General features: G+C 38.8%; 1 protein-coding gene across 1 annotated transcript in view; it reads left to right on the forward strand.

Moving 5' to 3' along the window:
- The window catches only part of LOC126397159 (contactin-associated protein-like 4), a 108,168-nt gene that overhangs the window by 46,397 nt on the left and 42,417 nt on the right, over positions 1 to 19,354 (forward strand). Inside the window, exons 9-13 of the mRNA XM_050055715.1 lie at positions 3,656 to 3,762; positions 12,368 to 12,487; positions 13,369 to 13,569; positions 14,614 to 14,776; positions 19,160 to 19,287. Of these exons, the coding sequence (XP_049911672.1) occupies positions 3,656 to 3,762; positions 12,368 to 12,487; positions 13,369 to 13,569; positions 14,614 to 14,776; positions 19,160 to 19,287 (719 nt within the window). The remainder of the gene's footprint in view (positions 1 to 3,655; positions 3,763 to 12,367; positions 12,488 to 13,368; positions 13,570 to 14,613; positions 14,777 to 19,159; positions 19,288 to 19,354) is intronic.

Genomic DNA, 19,354 nt, shown 5'->3' on the forward strand with positions numbered 1-19,354 from the left:
AGCATTGGTGTTTTTTTGTTTTTTTTTTGGATTGAATCAGTAGCTATGGGAGACTAAAGACAAGCCACTGCTGCTAAGGTTTGGCACAATTTAGAGAGCAATTAAGGAATCAGGCCATAGACATATCACACATATTTTAGTTTAATTTATTTGTACATACATGTTTAGAAAATGCAGGAAAAAGAAATTAAAAGTTAAAACATTTAAAACATTTTGCAGGAGAGGTTAGAAGCCAGCAATGGCTTATAAAGATACCTACCCTATGACCACAATCATACATAAAAAGAAAAAGATAAAAACAAAGAATGCATAATTGAACAAGACTTCCAGACTAAGAATTAATACAAAATTGTTAAAGATGTACAGTTTACAAAAAAAGAAAAGAAAACACAAACAAATTACAAATTAATCAATGAAGTGTTAATAGTCTTTGCAAATAAGAGTTCTTATCATGTGTTTTTTGAATGACAATAATGAAGATGATGATTGTAGAGATGGAAGAAGGTTGTTCCAGAGAGATGGGCGTCTGTATTTCAATGAATATTGATTAAGAGAAGTCCGACGATGTGGAAGATAAAGGTGTCAAAAGGTGGTAAAAGAGTGTCTTGTGGAATATGAATGAATGACTTAAAAAAAGTTCTGGAGAATACTCAGCAAGTCATGAGTGAGATGTACATATTTATTCATGACTACACAAGTCTATATGTAAACATTACAAATTGATGAAAGTTAATATTTTCTAAAGAGAGAAGCAGATGATTTGCATCTTTTAGCAAAGCTAGTCACACTCAAAAATGTATTTTGAATTAGAAAAAGAGATAAGTGGGACATGTGGCAGTCCAAGCAGTATTACTAAACATAATATGAGGGTAAATTAAGCTCAAGTAAAGTTAAAATACAGGAATGATTGATCACTGAACAAATTCTACTTAAGATTTTAGTTGAAAAAATGTTAAAAAATAATCATAACTTAGTGTGCAAGCTACACATGTTTACAGTTGGAGAATGTAAGAATTTATTTATGCTTAAAACAATGACAAATTACGTTAAAATGTAAATTAAAAAAAAAACATTATTCATTTCCATTTAAGTTTTTATCAAAGACACAGGGAGCCACTGGAGGTTGCCCACCCCTGATCTAAGGATATTAGAAGGACAGATGTTTCTAAATAGAGTGTACTATGTCGTATAAGCCAGTGTCTCCCACTGATGTAGGATTTACTGTATTTGGGTGGTTCACTCGATTAAATTACACTCTGCTGCAATTGTACATCAATGTGAGATTGTATAGATTGAAAAAACACCTTCTCCTTAATGGATGTTAATCACTGTTAATGAAGTGCTTCCCTGTGTTGTACTTTCTGCCCATGTGACTACATATACAAATTAGCTTATTAGCACTTAACGAGGGTTGATTAAACTCTCGGACACTTAGTCCCAGCGAAATATACAAGAAAATGAAACTGTTTGCAGCTGGTTTGCTAATGTTACAGCCCCTCCAGTACAAAATGACCTGTCCTTACTTCTAATAGCACCACTTCAACCAACACAGATATATTCTCATCCTATGGGAGACACTATATAGACATCATTCACTGTACTGGCTGGATGAATGTTGTCAGAGAGAACAGAGTGGAGTTGAGGCTAATTAGTGTTTGTGTTAGCTTTAACGTTTAACATATTTAACTGAGAAAGAGAAAATCACAGCCATATCATAATTTAGTCTAACAATGAAAAGCCTGATAATGTAGTCTGAGGCTAACAAGATTCACTTTTGTGCAGCATTACACGGATAGTATGTCTGTTCCACCTGGTGGCTGTGAGACGGAGATCATGTATGTCTTTATGTAAATCCAATTTGTGTAAGGTTAAGGTGCCAGGTCAGAGAGAAGATACTTAGTTTGCATACAAGATCCCACATCTGTGTAAAACACAACTTATAACTTAGCGGTTGCGGTAAAGCCAACTACATTACTCAATAACCATAAAGTGATCACAACAAGAAACTCAGCGAATAACCTTCAATCAAATTAAAATGCATGTACATTGATAAAAAGTTAATCAGTCTTGCTTTGCCTTGTGTCATTGCTGTGAGAATGCTACGTTACGCTAGGCCCAGTCAGTCCATGAATGAGAGAAGAGTTGCTTTGGCCAGCTGCTTGTTAGGGGAACTGCCCATTGGTCCAACAGCCCATTGTCCCGACCATCTTAAACCCATTGTTCCGAAGTCCGTTCCGAAATCATCATGATGCCCTGTGGTTAAGGTCTGGTTAGATTTAGGCACAAAAACCACTTGGTTAGGGTCAGGAAAAGATCATGGTGTGGGTTAAAATGAAAAAGAAAGTGACAAACACATAAGTTGTGAGCCTGCTCCGCCTCAAGCCTTCCCCAGCTGACCCAGAGCCGTTGGACTAATGGGATGTCGAACCAATGGGCTGTCGGACCAATGACATGGAGTCAGCGATCCCATCCTTTGTGGAGGAGTGGTGGTTTCAGTGCAGTCTGTTGTTACTGTGCAGATCAGAGGAAACCAGGTTAGCAGCTCAATGCTAACTTGCTTTCTTACTCCTTTGGTTCTTGTAAGTTAGCTTTGTGTTGTAGCTGCTGGCGCATAAGTTGTTTACCAGGAATCTTCAGACAGGTTCTTGAAAGAAAAGAAAGAGAAGTCTTCTGTATCTGCTGTGGGTGCAGGCCATACATCTGAAGTAAAGAGCTAAGCAGGGTAGAAGAAGTGGGAAGGGATGTAGCATATCCACTTGTAGTGACTCTTCTGGGTGAAGACTTCCAAAGAGTAGAGGGTGTTATAGGTTACACTGCCCAACTGTAATTAAATACTGGGTCCATGGGCAGGGTTTCACAAATCAGTGGGAAAACCTGAGGACTTTCGGGTAACTGAGTTAATTCAGTCAAGGGCACAGGGAGTGTTTCTGTTTCAAAATAAACCCATTATCTGTGAAGTTCCAGTGGTTCCAACAATAGCATGAACAGTGATAGACACAGGAAACTCAAAACTTTATACAGAAAACCCCAAAAAACAGAATAGGACATAGTAATAATAAACAGTACAGCAGTGAGTGCTTGGAAGCAAAGTTGATGCTCAAGCAAAGGAGAATCAAAAAGTAAATACAAAACAGGATCTCATGGATTCAACTTTATGTTTTTTGTTTTTTTTATCAGACGCTGTTCAGGAAACTCAGCAGATGGGAGACAAAGAAAAGAAATATAGTTCCATGTCTTGAAAAACAGTTTCTTTTATGAACCCAAAACATGTAAATAAATAATGAAATATTACTTGTTCTTTGAAAGACAGGGTTGGGTAGGAGTGTAAGAATTTTGTCTCTGGCTGATGCAATGTTAGTTAACAGTACTAACAAAGGAATGTCTCAACTTCAGTTTCCTTTCATATCGTGCACCTGCTCTCCACTTGACATGCAAATAAAGGTTTGTGAAGTTTTCATTTAAGAGATTGAAACTTTTTTTTTTTGTTTTAAGTCTGCTTTTTTTTAGGTCCCTCCCACGCATCTGCTCATCAGAACAGGTGTGCTGAAGGCCTGCTGTTCCTTTTCATAGTGACATCCGTGAGAAACTTTTTAGAGAACTTTTTTTTACGAATACTAAGGTTCCCCTTGTCTCTCTTTGTCTGTGTCTCTCTCAGGTGCTCCCCCAGTCACTGTGAACATGGAGGTAGATGTACTCAGTCATGGAGCACCTTTCACTGCAACTGCTCCAACAGCGGCTACAGAGGAGCCACCTGCCACAGCTGTAAGCACCCAGCAAAAGGGCATCTACAGGTCTTTGAAATGCTTGAAGCCTCAAACACAATAACGAAAATACGAGTTATTAAAGTGTTAAAATGTGGTCAGTACTTTTTAATGACCTTATTCCCTGTCATCATTATACCACAAGGACACGTTTTAGTCGAATTAAAGCACTGTGTGAATAGACATCATCAATATGCACATTCCCACTCCCGACATGTCAAATACGGCAGCTTGGTTGGTGGCCCTGTCCTTCCAACGATGAGGCTATAGGTACCCCTCAATTTCTGCTCGTTGCTTTCAAGATAAAGTTCCGTGTTCACAAAAAAATGTAGGTTTTGGCACATTCTGTAGGTTTAGGTAAAAAAACTACTTGGTTAGGTTTAGAGAAAAGATGGCTGGGGTTAAAATGAACATATTTGTTACAGAATTATACTTATGTAAGGAAGTTCATGAGAATGTCATGAGATGTACATTACAGGTAACATTAAGTATGTTACATAGTAAAAAGATAAAACCTAATGTTGACTTTTGGTTTCATACGAGAAACAGACAGAGGTCTCCTGAGTGACAGTCCTGTGTCTATTTGACCAATCCAGCACCCTCCTTCCTTTCCTTCCTACATGGACTTTCTTGTTCTTTGTACTACATTATTGCTGCAAATTGGTTGACACGGGAGTTAATGAAAAGTCTGGTGTGCAGGGGCGTAAATATAGACAGGGCAGGCAGTGTAATTGCAGTGGGGCCCCTGGGGTGGAGGGGCCCGTAGTGAGAGCGGGCCCTTGCAAGTTATTCAGATTGTCACCTTGGAAATATACCTGTGTTCAAAGATTAATGATAAAAAAAAAAAAAGAATATTAATAATTTAAAAATGGTGCCATTTGCTATATATGTCCTCAAAAAGGCAAACCCATCTGTGTCATGGTTTTCTTTTTTCTTTTTCTTTTTCAAATAGTCAGTAGCTATCTAAAACAGATTATATGCTTTTTCAATATAAGTATAAAATCTATTAATATACTTTCAAAACTATTTGATTAAATGATTAATTTCTTACTATCTTTAATATTTTTTGTCAGATATGCAATGGTGATTGCTGGGTGTGTTGATCTTGTCCGAAGTGAGGTCTCTATTTGTGTCAAAACAATACATTCACATTAGTGTGCACTGGAGCCCATTGTAACTTCCTTACGTCACTGCTGGTGTGTATCAAATAGATGCTTAAAGGGTGCCTTGTGCATCAGAATCAGAACCCAAGGGCAACCGACCAAGCTGCAGCATTTGCCCTGAGGGATGATAACAGGTTGCCTCAATAGATACAAAGATATTATCTATTTAAAGCTGCATTCACTTTTTTTGGCCACTTGAGGGCAGCACAACAAGCTGCAAAAAACATATTTACATGTTTTCACCTAATCTAGTTGTTGTAATGAATGTGATAGCAAACAGTTACCCATTTAAACTATAAAGACATAGAGACTTAACAGGTTGCACTCATTTTAAGTCATTTTCATGGCTACCATAAGTTCCAATATTCACTATGCTGTCACTCTGTTTTTGGTCTCCACCAACTCCTGAGGGAGATATCTGGCTCTTTGGTTGCTAAATGGCCACTCTGTTTACTAGTTGGTAACTAACTTTTGCCGTCTGTTGTTTGGTGCTAGGTAGGTTGTGCACAGTGGCTTCATTGTGTGTTTTTGCCCATTAAGTTGTAGGCAATTAAACAGAAAAACATTAGCTGAAAGATGCCAGAACAATCCGCAGTTGGGTGATAATTATTTATGGGTTCATCGCTAAGAACAACACCTTTCACAAACACTTTGTTGATTCAGCCATTGTTAAAATAAACATATTCAGAAGTGCAGCTTTTAAAGAAGTCGCGTGGTAAGGCAAGCACGATGAGACCATTTTAATTAACGGCTTTACAAAACTTTAATAACAATAATGTAAACAGCAGCAATGTCTATTTTATTATGCAATTTGGTATTTTGCCCCCTGTGCAGCCTGACATTTCACTCATGCTGCAGTATATGCTACTTTACAGATAAAGAACTGGATTTCAGATTCTACACATAATGGCATTAGGTTTAATTATTCATATAACAAGGAAAAAGACTTGAAAAATAATGGAGAATTTATGTTCATAGATGTTGTATCTGTAACAACAAAGCAGAATTATGTTTATGCTGTGTGTCTTAACCTCAGTCTGTTGTGACTGGTAACATACAGTGCAAGCTGAGGGTAGTGAAATATATTCCTTTCATTAACCTGTGTAAGTTTTTCTCATAATACAATACAGTCGAGAACATGTTTCACACAATGTCACTATCTGAAAGGAAGGAAAAGTTCTTGTCGTTTTGGTGTTTTTGGGTCTGTCTTAGATAGCAAAATACAATAGTGTACATAAAAATAGAGCCGTCATCTTTCTCCCTGTTGTCTCTGAGTGCAACATCTGACATTCGGCTGAATACCAAATGTTGGAGAGGCATCTAACAAATTGTGAATGAAGCTGTCGTCGATTAATAGAGAATAGGATTAATTCAGTATTCCAGACATGTTCTCATTGCATCCGCTTTAATAACAGTGAGACCCCATGTCTCCTTGCACTTAATTTCCTTTTGTATTTTTTTTTTCCTGCTTCACTGTTTCAACACTTTAATTAGCCGTGTACAATCGGGAATAGGCTAAACTGTTGGTGCTTTATTATTCTGAGTAAATTAGATTTCCATTAGATTTTAAAGTCTTAAAAGCTTTTATTATTTGCTTTGTGACACCTGCAGACGATCCACTATCTCATATCTTATTTATTCATTTTAAATGTGTGTGCACATTTGTGTGATGTGTATGTGTGTGCATCTGTGTGTGCCCAGCTTTAGCCCTCTGGACATGATAAGGCAGAGGTTCATGTTGAAATAAGTTCATTGAAGTAAAGCAAATATAGGGATTTCTGATATTTGGGGACATGAAGATACGGAGGTAATCTCTGCTGTTTCTCAGAAAATTCTCAGAGGAAAACTTTTTGTTTTGCAGAACAAAGGTCTGATTTCAGGAAAGGATGACAATAAATGGTGTGCCTAAACTGATCAGTATTAAGATATGAATTTCTCTTCAACTGTAACTTCGGCATAGTTTTATAAAATACACAAATACGCGATTAAGGCAACTTAACTTACCCATTTTCCTCTTGACTACATCAGATACTTTGAGTGCAATTCAAGTTGAACATGCATTAAGTACAAAATGAGGTTAATAAACAAACAAAAAAAAAACATGATGGCTCTTTTCTCCAAACTCTACATTACCTGTAGGCCTGTGGAGACTTCTAGATAAGTTTGCACCAAATTTGATATGCTGCTTCTCAACAAATATAGCCTGCTTGATAATACATAATGCAGAAATAAAGTGTCATTGTATCCACTGAGAGGCAGCTGAAGAAAGAACAAAGGAGTCCTGTGGTAGATGAAAGCTACAATTTTCACCCACTTCAAACAGCACACATCAACCAGCACGTCGGAGCAAGTGGTGAACTTGCTCAGTACTTTCATTTTAGAGGTATGAGGTTTTGCGGCAGTTCATTTGAAAAGGTTATCATAAAATGACCCAAGTCACTTCAAACACTTACAGATCAACAGTTTTAGTAAACAAAAGTAATGACACACACACACAGGTGCATAGACAGTAGACCAGCCCATCCTCATTCTGAAGACACTGAATATGTGAATGCAGGCAAATTAATTAATGTTAATGTATTCATTAATTAAATGCAAACACATTAAAGCATGCTCAACATGTTTGAGAAGTGGTTGATGGCTGCCATCCCTAGAGCCATTAGACACCACTAGCAGTGGTGAGAGGGCATACTTGTGAGATGTCTTGAGCTATTTCTATTTCACTGTAATTGCCATATAATGCTTGACGACCCATATTTTTTTATCGTGTTGTATCAATGTTGCAGAGAGCTGTGAATTTTAAGCTGATGGCCATTGTTAGTTAAGGGTTAACTAATTGACTGCTTCCAGACACAACAAAGCATAATTCAGTAAAGTCATATATCTTTTGTAGAAATGGCAACCTGATCGCCAGAATAACATTTTGGCATTGTATGTTTCTGCAAATTAAAGATATGTTAAATTTGTTTGTTTCATATGTAGTGGATATATTAAACTTTAGTTTCTTTACATTGACATTTTCAGTTGTTTGTTTCAAGGTTTCATTGCCATTTTGTTGCAGTGGCAACAACTTTGGTCCATGTTTATTTTCTGTCAGCTACTAAGAAAATTAATAAAGAAAGAATTGACATGATAGTGGCAGCATTCAAATTTTGTGTTGGAGCCAGAGTGTGATGTCGCTTCTTAATTAGTTAATGGGGCAGGCACGGCAAATCACACTATAACCCATCATATCTTCATTGTTTCAACTTTTACTGAAAAATCCTTCCACAAAATTAAAAAACCACACATGACATAATGTTGATTGATTCTTTTCATTGAAATATGCCCTTTGTTTTCCTTGTTATTGGTCTTAACTGATCATGTCTCTGTCTAGCTTCATCTCAAGCCCCTAGGGTCTAAGATAGCTAACGCTACCTGTTGTTAGCAGCAGGTAGCATTTTCAGGTGGGCTAATGTGAGGCAGCTCTATATTGTTTCCTAAAATAATCAGGAGGTGCCACAAAGTGCCAAATTATTATAAATCTGGACCTTTATCACTTACTGCTACTTCAAAGTTCGTTCATCACTGAATTAGGTTAGCATTTCGACTTCGTTTAGCTAACATTAGTCTGCAGACTACCCACACTGATTTGAAGATAACACCAAAAAGAAATGACAGAAATAAACTCTGTGGAGGTGTAAAACATACAGACATGGAGCTGTGGTGTTGGTGAGTGACAGCAAATGTCACAACCTCACTAGCTCAATCGTTGTTATGACTTTTGTGTGCGAGCTAATAATATAGGCTAACGTTACATAGCTAACATTAGTGAGTGTAAATCACTGAGGCAAACTGCAAGGCACTGTAGGCTACGGGTAAGTCCCAGTCTGGTGGATATTTACCAAACTCTTGAGTCCAGACAGAATAATAGCCAGAGCCATTAATAAATTGATCTGGTTATAACTGCAGTCTGGTCAGTGATAACAAGTCGGACCTATGTCGGACTGGCCCCTTGTGGACGAGTATAATGTTAAGTTATCTTTGTTGGACCAAACAGGGGCTTAAGACAGTTTGGAGACCAGGAAAAGGAAAATAAATGCATATATTTTGATAAAAAACAAATGCCAGTGTTACTTATCTTGTGTTGTGTAATGTTTACGGAAGCATTTCCCATTTAAAGGCAAAGCAACAAAGGTTTAATGGGTAATATTGTGATATGCCATGTCCGCTCCATTAACTTTAAAAGAACTGACACCAAAGTCTGACTCCACGTTTCCTTCTTTTATAGTTTCCTTGTCAGCCACTTCATTAACAAACATTCAACCAGGAAATACAAATATAGAATCATCATGTTGTCAAGTTTTAGATGGTCTATAGGCCTACATGTTACCAGAACTTTTGTCACTTAAAATGTTAATACGATACTAATGAAATGTACAAATATAACATTGATGATTTGCAGAAACTTAAAAAGCCAACATTTTATTCTGGCAACTGGTCTGGAGATGGAGACAGACAATGTGCAAGAGAACAGTCTAAATCAAATGGCTACCATGGGTACACCCCAATTAGTTTTACTGTAGACCACCTTCAGGCACAGTGCTGTTCTCTCCAGTAGCCAGAAAGTCAAAAAACTAATTACACATAAAAGACTGTTTTCTGTACAAATCTGACATTAAATGCTTTGTTGCAAAAAGTTCTGTGGTAAGAGCCCTGAGGTTCCTTTATTGAACGTTGCTATGAGAGTTTTTAAAAGTGTGGGTTGAAAAACTTTCCTCACGGCTTATTATTTTTAGTCTCGAACGCAGCTATACTATAATGTCTGAAATATTTCTTTTTGTTCTAACCACTTCTAAATATTGCTATATAGGTCAGAACATTTGAACTAGAATGAAAGGCTCAGAGCAAACCGCAAAATCATTTAACTCCCTCCCCAGCATTATCAGAAAAAAATGACAGAAAGGGAAAATAGAGAGGGGTAGAGAGATAGAAAGAAGAAACCAAAAAAAGAAATGAGGACTGGAAGAAGTCATATAGAGAGACAGATAAAGAGAGAGTGAGGATAGGAGCAAGACGAAGGTATACAGCAGATGAGCATGTCAGGGAAAGAGAGTGAGTCCTGAGGCAGACTGTTCTTTCTACATAAATGGATTTCAACTTAGAGACTGCCTACAGTATTTTAGGTGAGTCAAATTAGAAATTAAAGAGATTGTGGCTTTGATTACACTGCCAAGCATTGATTGAATCTTTCTACGCTCCGGTGGTGTGATCAGCTCTGGGCTGGATCAGGGCCAACTCAGGTTACCACACACGCACACACACACTGCTTACCCCTGTGTTTGATTGTTGTATTCGGGTCAAAACCTTTCTTGAGTTGTATCAGGGAACGATCTTGAAAAGTCTTTGTCTGACGTGATACAATGTGACAAACTTTCTTCCATTGTTCCTGTGACTTCTTTTCCTGCTCTATATTGTAGAGAGTGTGTGTGTTAGTCTTTGTGTACAAACATTATTTATGTAACCAGAGGGCTTTATATAATTTGTTTTCACCTATTTCAGTTCCATAATTGCTAGTTTTTTGTTGTTACATAGCTTTTTAATTACTTGATGCCTTTTTTAAAGAACTGTTAATTTTGTTGGCCTCCACTGCTCTTTTGTTTTTTTTTTAATTCAGCACTAATGCACTAATAGGGTTGGGGAGGTGTTTTCCTCTGGAGCAATTCAAACCTGCAGGGCATTCAATACAAGACAGATAGTTATCAAGCAGACATGGTCAGTGTTGGGCATGGTTTTGACTTGATTTTGACAGTTCTGGTTCATATTTTCTTCATCAATTTTAGTTTATATCAAAATCTAGTGATGATTCTACTACTTAAAGTGACAGTTCACGCCTAAATCAAAAATACGTGTAGTGCTATTCAACAGTCTAGATTGTTTTGATGTAAGTTGCAGAGTGTTTAGAACCTTGTATCACCACACAGAAAGAAGCGGGCATACTACTGCTAGCTCGCCTGCACACTGATATGGTTGGTGGGTGTAGTTCAATAGAAAGAAAATAGTTCCTACATGAAACTGCTCACAACAAGGATCGTGGATTGCTTTGAGTAATCGGGTCTTGATTTCTGGAAAGAGACATTGCTGCTGAGTCTTTCAAAAGGTACCATCTAGTTCCATTATATTCAAGATAATAATAATAATAATAATAATGAACTTTATTTCTAAATTCATTTCATTCATTTTCTGTAAACGCTTATCCTGTTGAGCATGCCTATTCCAGTTGACATTGGGTGAGAGGCGGGGTACACCCTGGACAGGTCGCTGATTATCACAGGGCTGACATATAGAGACAGACAACCATTCACACTCACATTCACACCTACGGACAATTTAGAGTCACCAATTAACCTGCATGTCTTTAGACTGTGGGAGGAAGCCGGAGTACCTGGAAAAAAACCCATGTTGACACGGGGAGAACATGCAAAGAAAAGCAAAGAAAAATTAAACAATTAAAACAATTTAAAAAGTAGAACTATAGAATACCCAGTGACAATATAAGGTAAAAACAATAACAAAACTCAAATATGACGTGTTGAAAAAAAAAAAGTCTGCTAAAATTATACATTTACAGCCAATATCTGCAACTCACACCAAACAATATAGACCGTTAAAAGCACTACAGGCAAGAGGGAAAATACAGTTTTGATTTTGGGGTGAACAAAGTCATTTTTATTTTTGAAAAATTTTGGTGAGAAGACGACAACAAAAATGGATACTGTTTTGAAAAATGTTATTATCTAGTGACTGGGTAAAAGTTGGATGTTCACTGACTGTATACTTGCTTAACAACTTGAGTGGTACAAGACATTACCATCATTATTCAGCCAATTTTCATATCAGACAGATTGCTCTTCTGTTGGCTTGGCCACATCTCCGACACATACGAAGCATAGTAGTTGTTCAGGCTGAGCACTGAAGTAGCACTCACGTTCCTTGATTGCTGTCAGCTGTCACAATATAATCATCTTATTGATGTGTCATCTGTTCAGCTACCAGCTGGCTGGAAACATTCAATCATATTCAAACAAGTGTTTTATAAACTCTCAGCTTTCACCATCACTCTGCTGATTCTCTGATGCCAACACTCCCTCCTACACTAGCCCAACTTCCCCATATGTCACATCTTGGGGGTAGTTCTCCAAGCAGACTTCTTATTGCCACGTGGATTCTTTCAGAGCTCCCTTGAAAAGCAGAGCCTTTTCTGCCAAATCTAATTGTATAACCATTTGCAGTAAACTATCAATTTCTCTGTCTGTGGCTGAAATGGAGCCAGCAATGTAGACGGAAGTGTAGTAGTCCCAAACTTTGCTTTTAGGAAATGATAGGGGCAATGTTTCCTCACAAATTGGATTGTAAGAACATGTTATTATTGTTAATACCCTTTTATTGCATTTTCTTTAACAGCGAGATACGAACAGTCATGTGAGGCGTACAAACACAAGGGCAACACATCAGGACATTATCACATAGATGTGGACGGCAGTGGACCGATTAAACCCCAGCTCATCTACTGTAACATGACAGGTAACGCACAAGGACACACATCTTCACCCACGGGTACACTGTGGTCATAAAGGGATGGATACGGTTGGCAACAATACTCAGGTAGGCCATGAAGTTAAAATGATGCTCAGTTGGTACTAAGGGGCCCAAAGTGTGCCGAGATAATATCCTCCACACCATTACACCACCACCAGCAGCCTGAACTGTTGATACAAGGCAGGATGGATCCATGCTTTCATGTTGTTTACACCAAATTCTGACCCTACCATCTGATTGTTGCAGCAGAAATTGAGACTCATCAGACCAGGCAACGTTTTTCCAATCTTCTGTTGTGCAACTTTGGTGAGCCTGTGTAAATTGTAGCCTCAGTTTCCTGTTGTTAGCTGACAGGAGTGGCACCTGGTGTGGTCTTCTGCTGCTGTAGCCCATCTGCTTCAAGGTTCGACGTGTTGTTGGTTCAGAGATGGTCTTCTGCAGACCTTGGTTGTAACGAGTGGTTATTTGAGTTACTTTTGCCTTTCTATCATCTTGAACCAGTCTGGCCATTCTCCTCTGACCTCTGGCATCAACAAGGCATTTTCACCCAGAGATCTGGGGAGATGTTTTCTGTTTTTCAGACCATCCTCTGTAAACCCTAGAGATGGTTGTGTGTGAAAATCCCAGTAGATCAGCAGTTTCTGAAATACTCAGACCAGCACTTCTGGCACCAATAACCATGCCATGTTCAAAGTCACCTAAATCACCTTTCTTCCCCATTCTGATGCTCGGTCTGAAATTCAGCAGGTCGTCTTGACCATGTCTACCTGCCTAAATGCATTGAGTTACTGCCAGTAATTGGCTGATTAGCTATTTGTGTTAGTGAGCAGTTGAACAACACTCTCCTCTTGCTCTCTCTCCACCAGAGGACACGGCATGGATGGTGATCCAGCACAATAACACAGAACTGACCAGAGTTCATTCGTCCCCTGAGAGAAACCAACATTCAACCCACTTTGACTATGCCTCTGAAGAGGAGCAGTTGGCGGCCATCATCAGCCAATCAGAGCACTGTGAGCAGGAACTGTCCTACCACTGCAGGATGTCCCGCCTCCTCAACACACCAGGTTAAGACTTAATCTCACTGATGTTTTCTGTTGTATTTTCTTGAGATGGGAATGCGATATATGTAGGTGTTATAATTGTGTTGAAGCTCTCTGAGTGTGCTTGTGTGTTTGAGATGGATGATGGTGTGGTGAAGTACAGACACCAGGCAAAAAGCTCTTTGCAAGGCAAGCTTTTCTGCATTCGAGGGATCTATATCTGGAACAAGAAAGGAGTGGTGTGAATTGCTGATTTAGTTTAATAGCTAATTAAAATATCAATTACATTTCTGTTGTGCAATTTCTCCTCCTTACTCCGCTGCACGACTTGGTTTTTTTTTTTTCAAGTGAATCATCATTTGCTTTAGTTTCTGGGCTCTTTTTCTTATTCTCTCTTTCAAAGAAGAAAAAAAGACTTAAATGCACACGAAATTGTGTTTACAATGGACAGGTTCACTTAAAAGCTGAATTTTTACCACTGTGCTGGTTTTCTAAATGTTAACATCTTCTTACCTTTAGTCGTCAAAATTAAGTACTACACTGAAGAAAGAAGTGCATCTTGTAAAAATACTTGTGAGGGAGAGATATTTTTCATCAAGTAGCTGCCAATTTTCTGTATAATTTTAGCAGGGAAAATAGCAGTGATGGACTATCAAGGTCGAGTAGTAAGGCTGTCAGAGTTCAGTAAAGAGCAGGGACAGAATGGTGGTGGTTTCTGTTGAAATCCTGAAGAGATGGGTGCTGGAAGACACTCAGATGGAGAAAGACAGAAAGATATTCCTCAGTCCCATTTGATATTCAAGGCAAGTTCTGACTTAAACAAATATATCTACAGAATGTGTTGTGATGAAAACATCGATGAGTGACAATTCTCTGCTAAAAACGTTTTCCATTTTGTCAGTTACTGTAGGATTCATCATCTCACATCTTTGTTCAGTCATGTGAAAATGATCTCTGTTTTGCAGTATAACATTCCCCACTTTCCCCTGAAGCAAAAAAGAAAGGATTTGTCTTTTATGGTGTGTGTGTGTGTGTGTGTGTGTGTGTGTGTGTGTGTGTGTGTTTCAGAGGGTGCTCCATTCAGCTGGTGGGTGGGAGGTCCAGCTCCAGGTCAGATTCAGACACACTGGGGCGGAGCTCTGCCGGGCAGCCGACAGTGTGCCTGTGGTCTGCAGGACAACTGTCTGGATTCAAGTCACTACTGCAACTGTGACGCTGACTACGACATATGGTACTGTACTTTATTATGTCCCTGTGTCTTTGGTTTCAAATCCATTACATAATAACTGTTCTGAAGAAAGAGTTATGAAGTTTTCCAGAACCATTCCAATGGACATAACTTTTCTAGGATGTCTAGATCAGTGGTTTCCAACTGGTCCCGCAATGGGGTCCAGATTTCTTCTTAGTCATTAGAAGTGTTTGGCAAGTTACTCTCAAAATATAATTTATTACATATTACTAGTTACCTTAATTTAAAAGAAATAAGTATATTACTATATTACTCTCTCTGTAGAGTAATAAGCATTACTTTCATCAAAATGACCTCAAAAGAACTACCAGGCATTTTAAATGGATGAGGGTTGTGTTGTATCACAGCAGGTAATCATAGCACAGAACTTCCATTTTATTACAGTTCATTTCAGGTCTGATCCGTCCATGCATTCACATACAGCGGTCACCATTTTGTAATAAAATCCTGTGCTTATATCAATAGTAGCGTGATAAAACCATGAAATAGCCTAGTCCTTTTAAAATAAATGAAAAGCCTTGGACACAGGGAGGGTCAGACAGAGGATCAAAGTCTAATGATTATGAGATATGGATCAATATTTATGGGCCTATGACATGAAGCACAGTAAACAAATATTGAGGTTAGCACAACAAACAGAATGGCGTGCGTGTAAATCACCATGACGAGCGCAAATTGATACACCAGAGCTGGAGGACCCACCTGCCGGTTCCTGGTGTGCTGGTCAGCTACAGCAGCACAAGAAAGAGAATTATGCATAAGAACGGGACGGTGTGTCGGCGTTGCTCTGCAATTGTAGGGCTATAAATGGAAACATCCAACATATTCTAACATCACTTACGTCTATCACCGGGATGAGGGAAAAACAAACCGGCGGCCATATCTTTATCCTCGCTGCTTTCAGGCAGCCTTAGGATGTAAAAGCAGAACAGGATACGGTGTAGGTATATGAATGGAAACACACTGGACATGATCACTGGCACCCCTCTGTAAAATAGTGAATAATGAATAACATGGCAACACACAGAAACCTTCAGTGGATGTTTTTTTTCTGTTGGCACACTGACGGAAGCAGAGCAGTGTGGATCAGTGTGGATAAATGAAAAATGAAAACAGTAAACAGTTTATTTGGATGAGAACACGTTACATGACATTGTACATGTAATGATATTACCTGAAATCCTGTTGGTAATACATTAAATTTCTTCGTTACTGCTGAAAAGTAATATATTACTGTGATGCAGTACCCCCAACAAGTTCAAGGTCCACACTGTTTAATCTATCATACTTGCGTTTGGCCATGTTGTTTAGGTAGTTTGCTGTCTCTATTAAGTAGCTCTCTGTTAGTCACTTACTCTACAGCAGGAAACTGCACTTCAAAATAAAAGCTCTGTGTCAGAAATATGCCATACTCCAAAATAAAGTGTGTTTTTTACAAACTTGACACATATTCCTGAGTCACTTGCGGCCTATTCAAAATGGACCTACAACCAACTTTTGGACCGCAACCCACCCATTGGGAACCACTGGTCTAGATCACTGAGTGCTGTCATCTGACTCCATCGAACTGCACAAACATATTTGATTGGATGTCTATAAGCCAATCAAAGTGTTCTACATAATTTAAAGTGGACTGCAGTAGAGCCACATCCCCTTTCTAACAAGCACGGCTGACCGTAAGGCAAGGAGGAAGTGCAAGGCACATTTAAATCTATAAATCATAATGTTAAAGTAGATCAGTTGTGTTTAAATTTTTTTAAAGTAAACATGAGATGTTATTTTACATATATATATGTCAGAATGTCATATGAAAGATTTACAGCTTTTAGTCGGGATCTTTTCAAAACACTTGAAAATTAATAGGGAAATACTGTTTTAAAGGAGTAATATTGTTTGATGTTATATGGATGCATTTAGCTTCTAATGCTAATCGCATTGATTATGTACACAGAATATTAATCTCTGGAGGTTTTTAACATACTTTTTTCCTGAGATACTTCAGAAATTGAGGATTTTTGAGTCGTGATGACCAATATAATACAAATATATATACTATGTGTTTAATGCTATGTGTGTCAGGACCATTTATTGTCATTTTTACTTTTGTTTTTGCTAATTATTAATTAGTGCGTTTGGAGTGTTTTGTGTGTGTTTGCAAGATGATAGGATTCTGAATCCAGAATCACCAAAACCCTGGTCACTCTATGTCTCAAAAGTAAACGGATAAATATCTCAACAACTAGTAAATGGATTGGCATGTAACTTGGTACAGACATTCATGTTCCCCAGAGGATGAATTATAATGACATTGGAGATTCTGACTTTTTGTGTAGTTCCATCATCAGGTCCAAATTCTAATATGTCTCTAATATGTCTGGTACTTTGGTTTAGACCAAATACAGTGCAAAACAAATGACATTCCTTTGACTGTACTTGGTGTTTGGTACTAATTGGCAAACGCATGCTAACACGCTAAATTACAGTAAGATGGTGAATACGGTAACCATTATACCTATTGAGTGTGTAGGATGAGACATCCAGGACAAATCCCAAGATATTTAAGCATCCTTCTCCATGTTTTATCCAATCCTGTATTCAAATCCTTTTATCCATGCTGTAAGCAATTTCTGTATTTAGGTCACCTTCCCCAATCCTGTGACCAATTCTGCAGTTAGACCCATTTTCTTATAGTGTAACCAATACTGCTACTGTCTGCATAGCCAAAGGTCTTTCTTTCTATTATCTCACTGCCTAAATCTGTGCGACTCCTACTTTATTTTTATAGACTTTCTTCTGCCGTCAATATCTCATCACATTCACTGGCACTGTGTGTGCCCACAGTCCTCAATTTATTTTTTATCAAAAATTCCACATTCCACAGCAATAAGGCTGAGTGATGGAATCTGAAACACCACAGAGCTCAGAGAGCGAATGGTAGTGGTGAATGTGCAGATGAATCACTCGGCCTACGTACTTTAGGAAAACGGTTCCACACAGCGTCAGCTGTTGTGTCGGCTGAAATGCTTGTCTTCATTTGAACATCTACCTGTAAACCTCCCAGAACAAATGAACACCGTCTAATGAGCGAGTGTTAAAACATGTCCCACTTTCTCTAACACTGTTTAGTCTGAGTTGAGGTGGGCACAAGTTTTACACTGCATGAACACTCAACTTTCTAACGCTGATATCTTCTTCACGTCCTTCTCCTCCTCCTTTTCTTCATCTTCTTTTCTACATTCTTCTCTCTTTTCTTCATTTTCTAATGAACCATCTCTTCTTCTTCTACTCCTCTGCTGCCTTCCTCTTCTTCCACCTTGTTCTTCTCTCTCCTCTTTCATGTTTGATTATTTTTTCTATTATTCCCTTTACATTTCCTCTTTTTCCTTCTTTTGTGCTATTCCATCTCCTCCTCCTAATCATCATCTTTTCATCTTTCTTCTTCTCTTTCTCCTTCTTCCTTCCCTTCTTCTTCTCCTCCTTCGCCTCCTTGTCATCTCCTTCCTCCTCACACTTCCTTTTGTCTTTTTCCCTCACCACCACCTCCTGCTTTTCCCCTTTTGTCCTGCTCCTCCTCTTCCACTTCCACTACTGTCGTCTTCATCTCTAATACACTTTTTTACACTAACACTCCTTTTTTCCTTTGCTCCTCTCTCTTTTCCCTTTCTGTTTTCTTTTTTATCCTCTCCTTCTTCCCAATCCTCCTCCTTGTTACACACATCTGCCTACTTCTTCTTCTTATCCACCCCTTTTCCTCTTTTCCTTTCCATCTTTTCCTTCTCCTCTTCTTCTTATGCTTTCCTTCTCCCTTTTCTAATTCCTTCTTCTGCTTCTCTTCCCCCCTCTTCTTTTTCCTCTTCTCTTCCCCCCATTCTACTTGCCCTACTTCTTCTTCCTCTTTCATCGGCTTCCTCATCATCTTTCCCCTTCTCCTTCGTCTTTTCCTTCTTATCTTTCTCCCCTTCCTCCATCACCTTCTCCTTCTTCCTCTTGTCTTTCTCCTCACTTTCTGCCTCTTGCTCTTCTTTCTACTTTTCCTGTCTCCTTCTTCTATGTCTTCTTCCTCTTGTGTTTCCCTCCTCCTTCACCTCCTCCTTCTTCCTCTTGTCTTTCTCCTCACTTCCTGCCTCTTCCTCTTCTTTCTACTTCTCCTGCGGCTCCTTCTTCTATGTCTCCTTCCCCTGTCTTCTTCCTCTTGTCTTTCCTGTTCTCCCCTCCTGCTTCTTTATCATCTTTCTTCTCCCTCTGGTCTTCCTGCTCCTCCTCCTTATTCCTCCTCTTGTTTTTCTCCTTCTTTTTAACCTCTTCCACATCCTTCTACATCCCCCTCCTCTCCTCCTCCTTCCTCTCATCCTCTTCATCACACAGGGCTAATGACTCAGGCCTGCTCACCCATAAGGAGACTCTCCCAGTCAGGTCTCTGGTGCTGGGTGACATCCAGCGGCTGGGGTCAGAGGCTGCTTACAGGGTGGGACCCCTCCGTTGTCATGGAGACAGTAAGTCAGTTTTAATTGCTGATTATTGCATTATTATTTACTGGGTTCAGTGTTGACACTTCTGTTT

This window comes from Epinephelus moara, chromosome 10 (genome assembly GCF_006386435.1).
Source record: "Epinephelus moara isolate mb chromosome 10, YSFRI_EMoa_1.0, whole genome shotgun sequence".
NCBI classification, from domain to species: Eukaryota; Metazoa; Chordata; class Actinopteri; order Perciformes; family Serranidae; genus Epinephelus; species Epinephelus moara.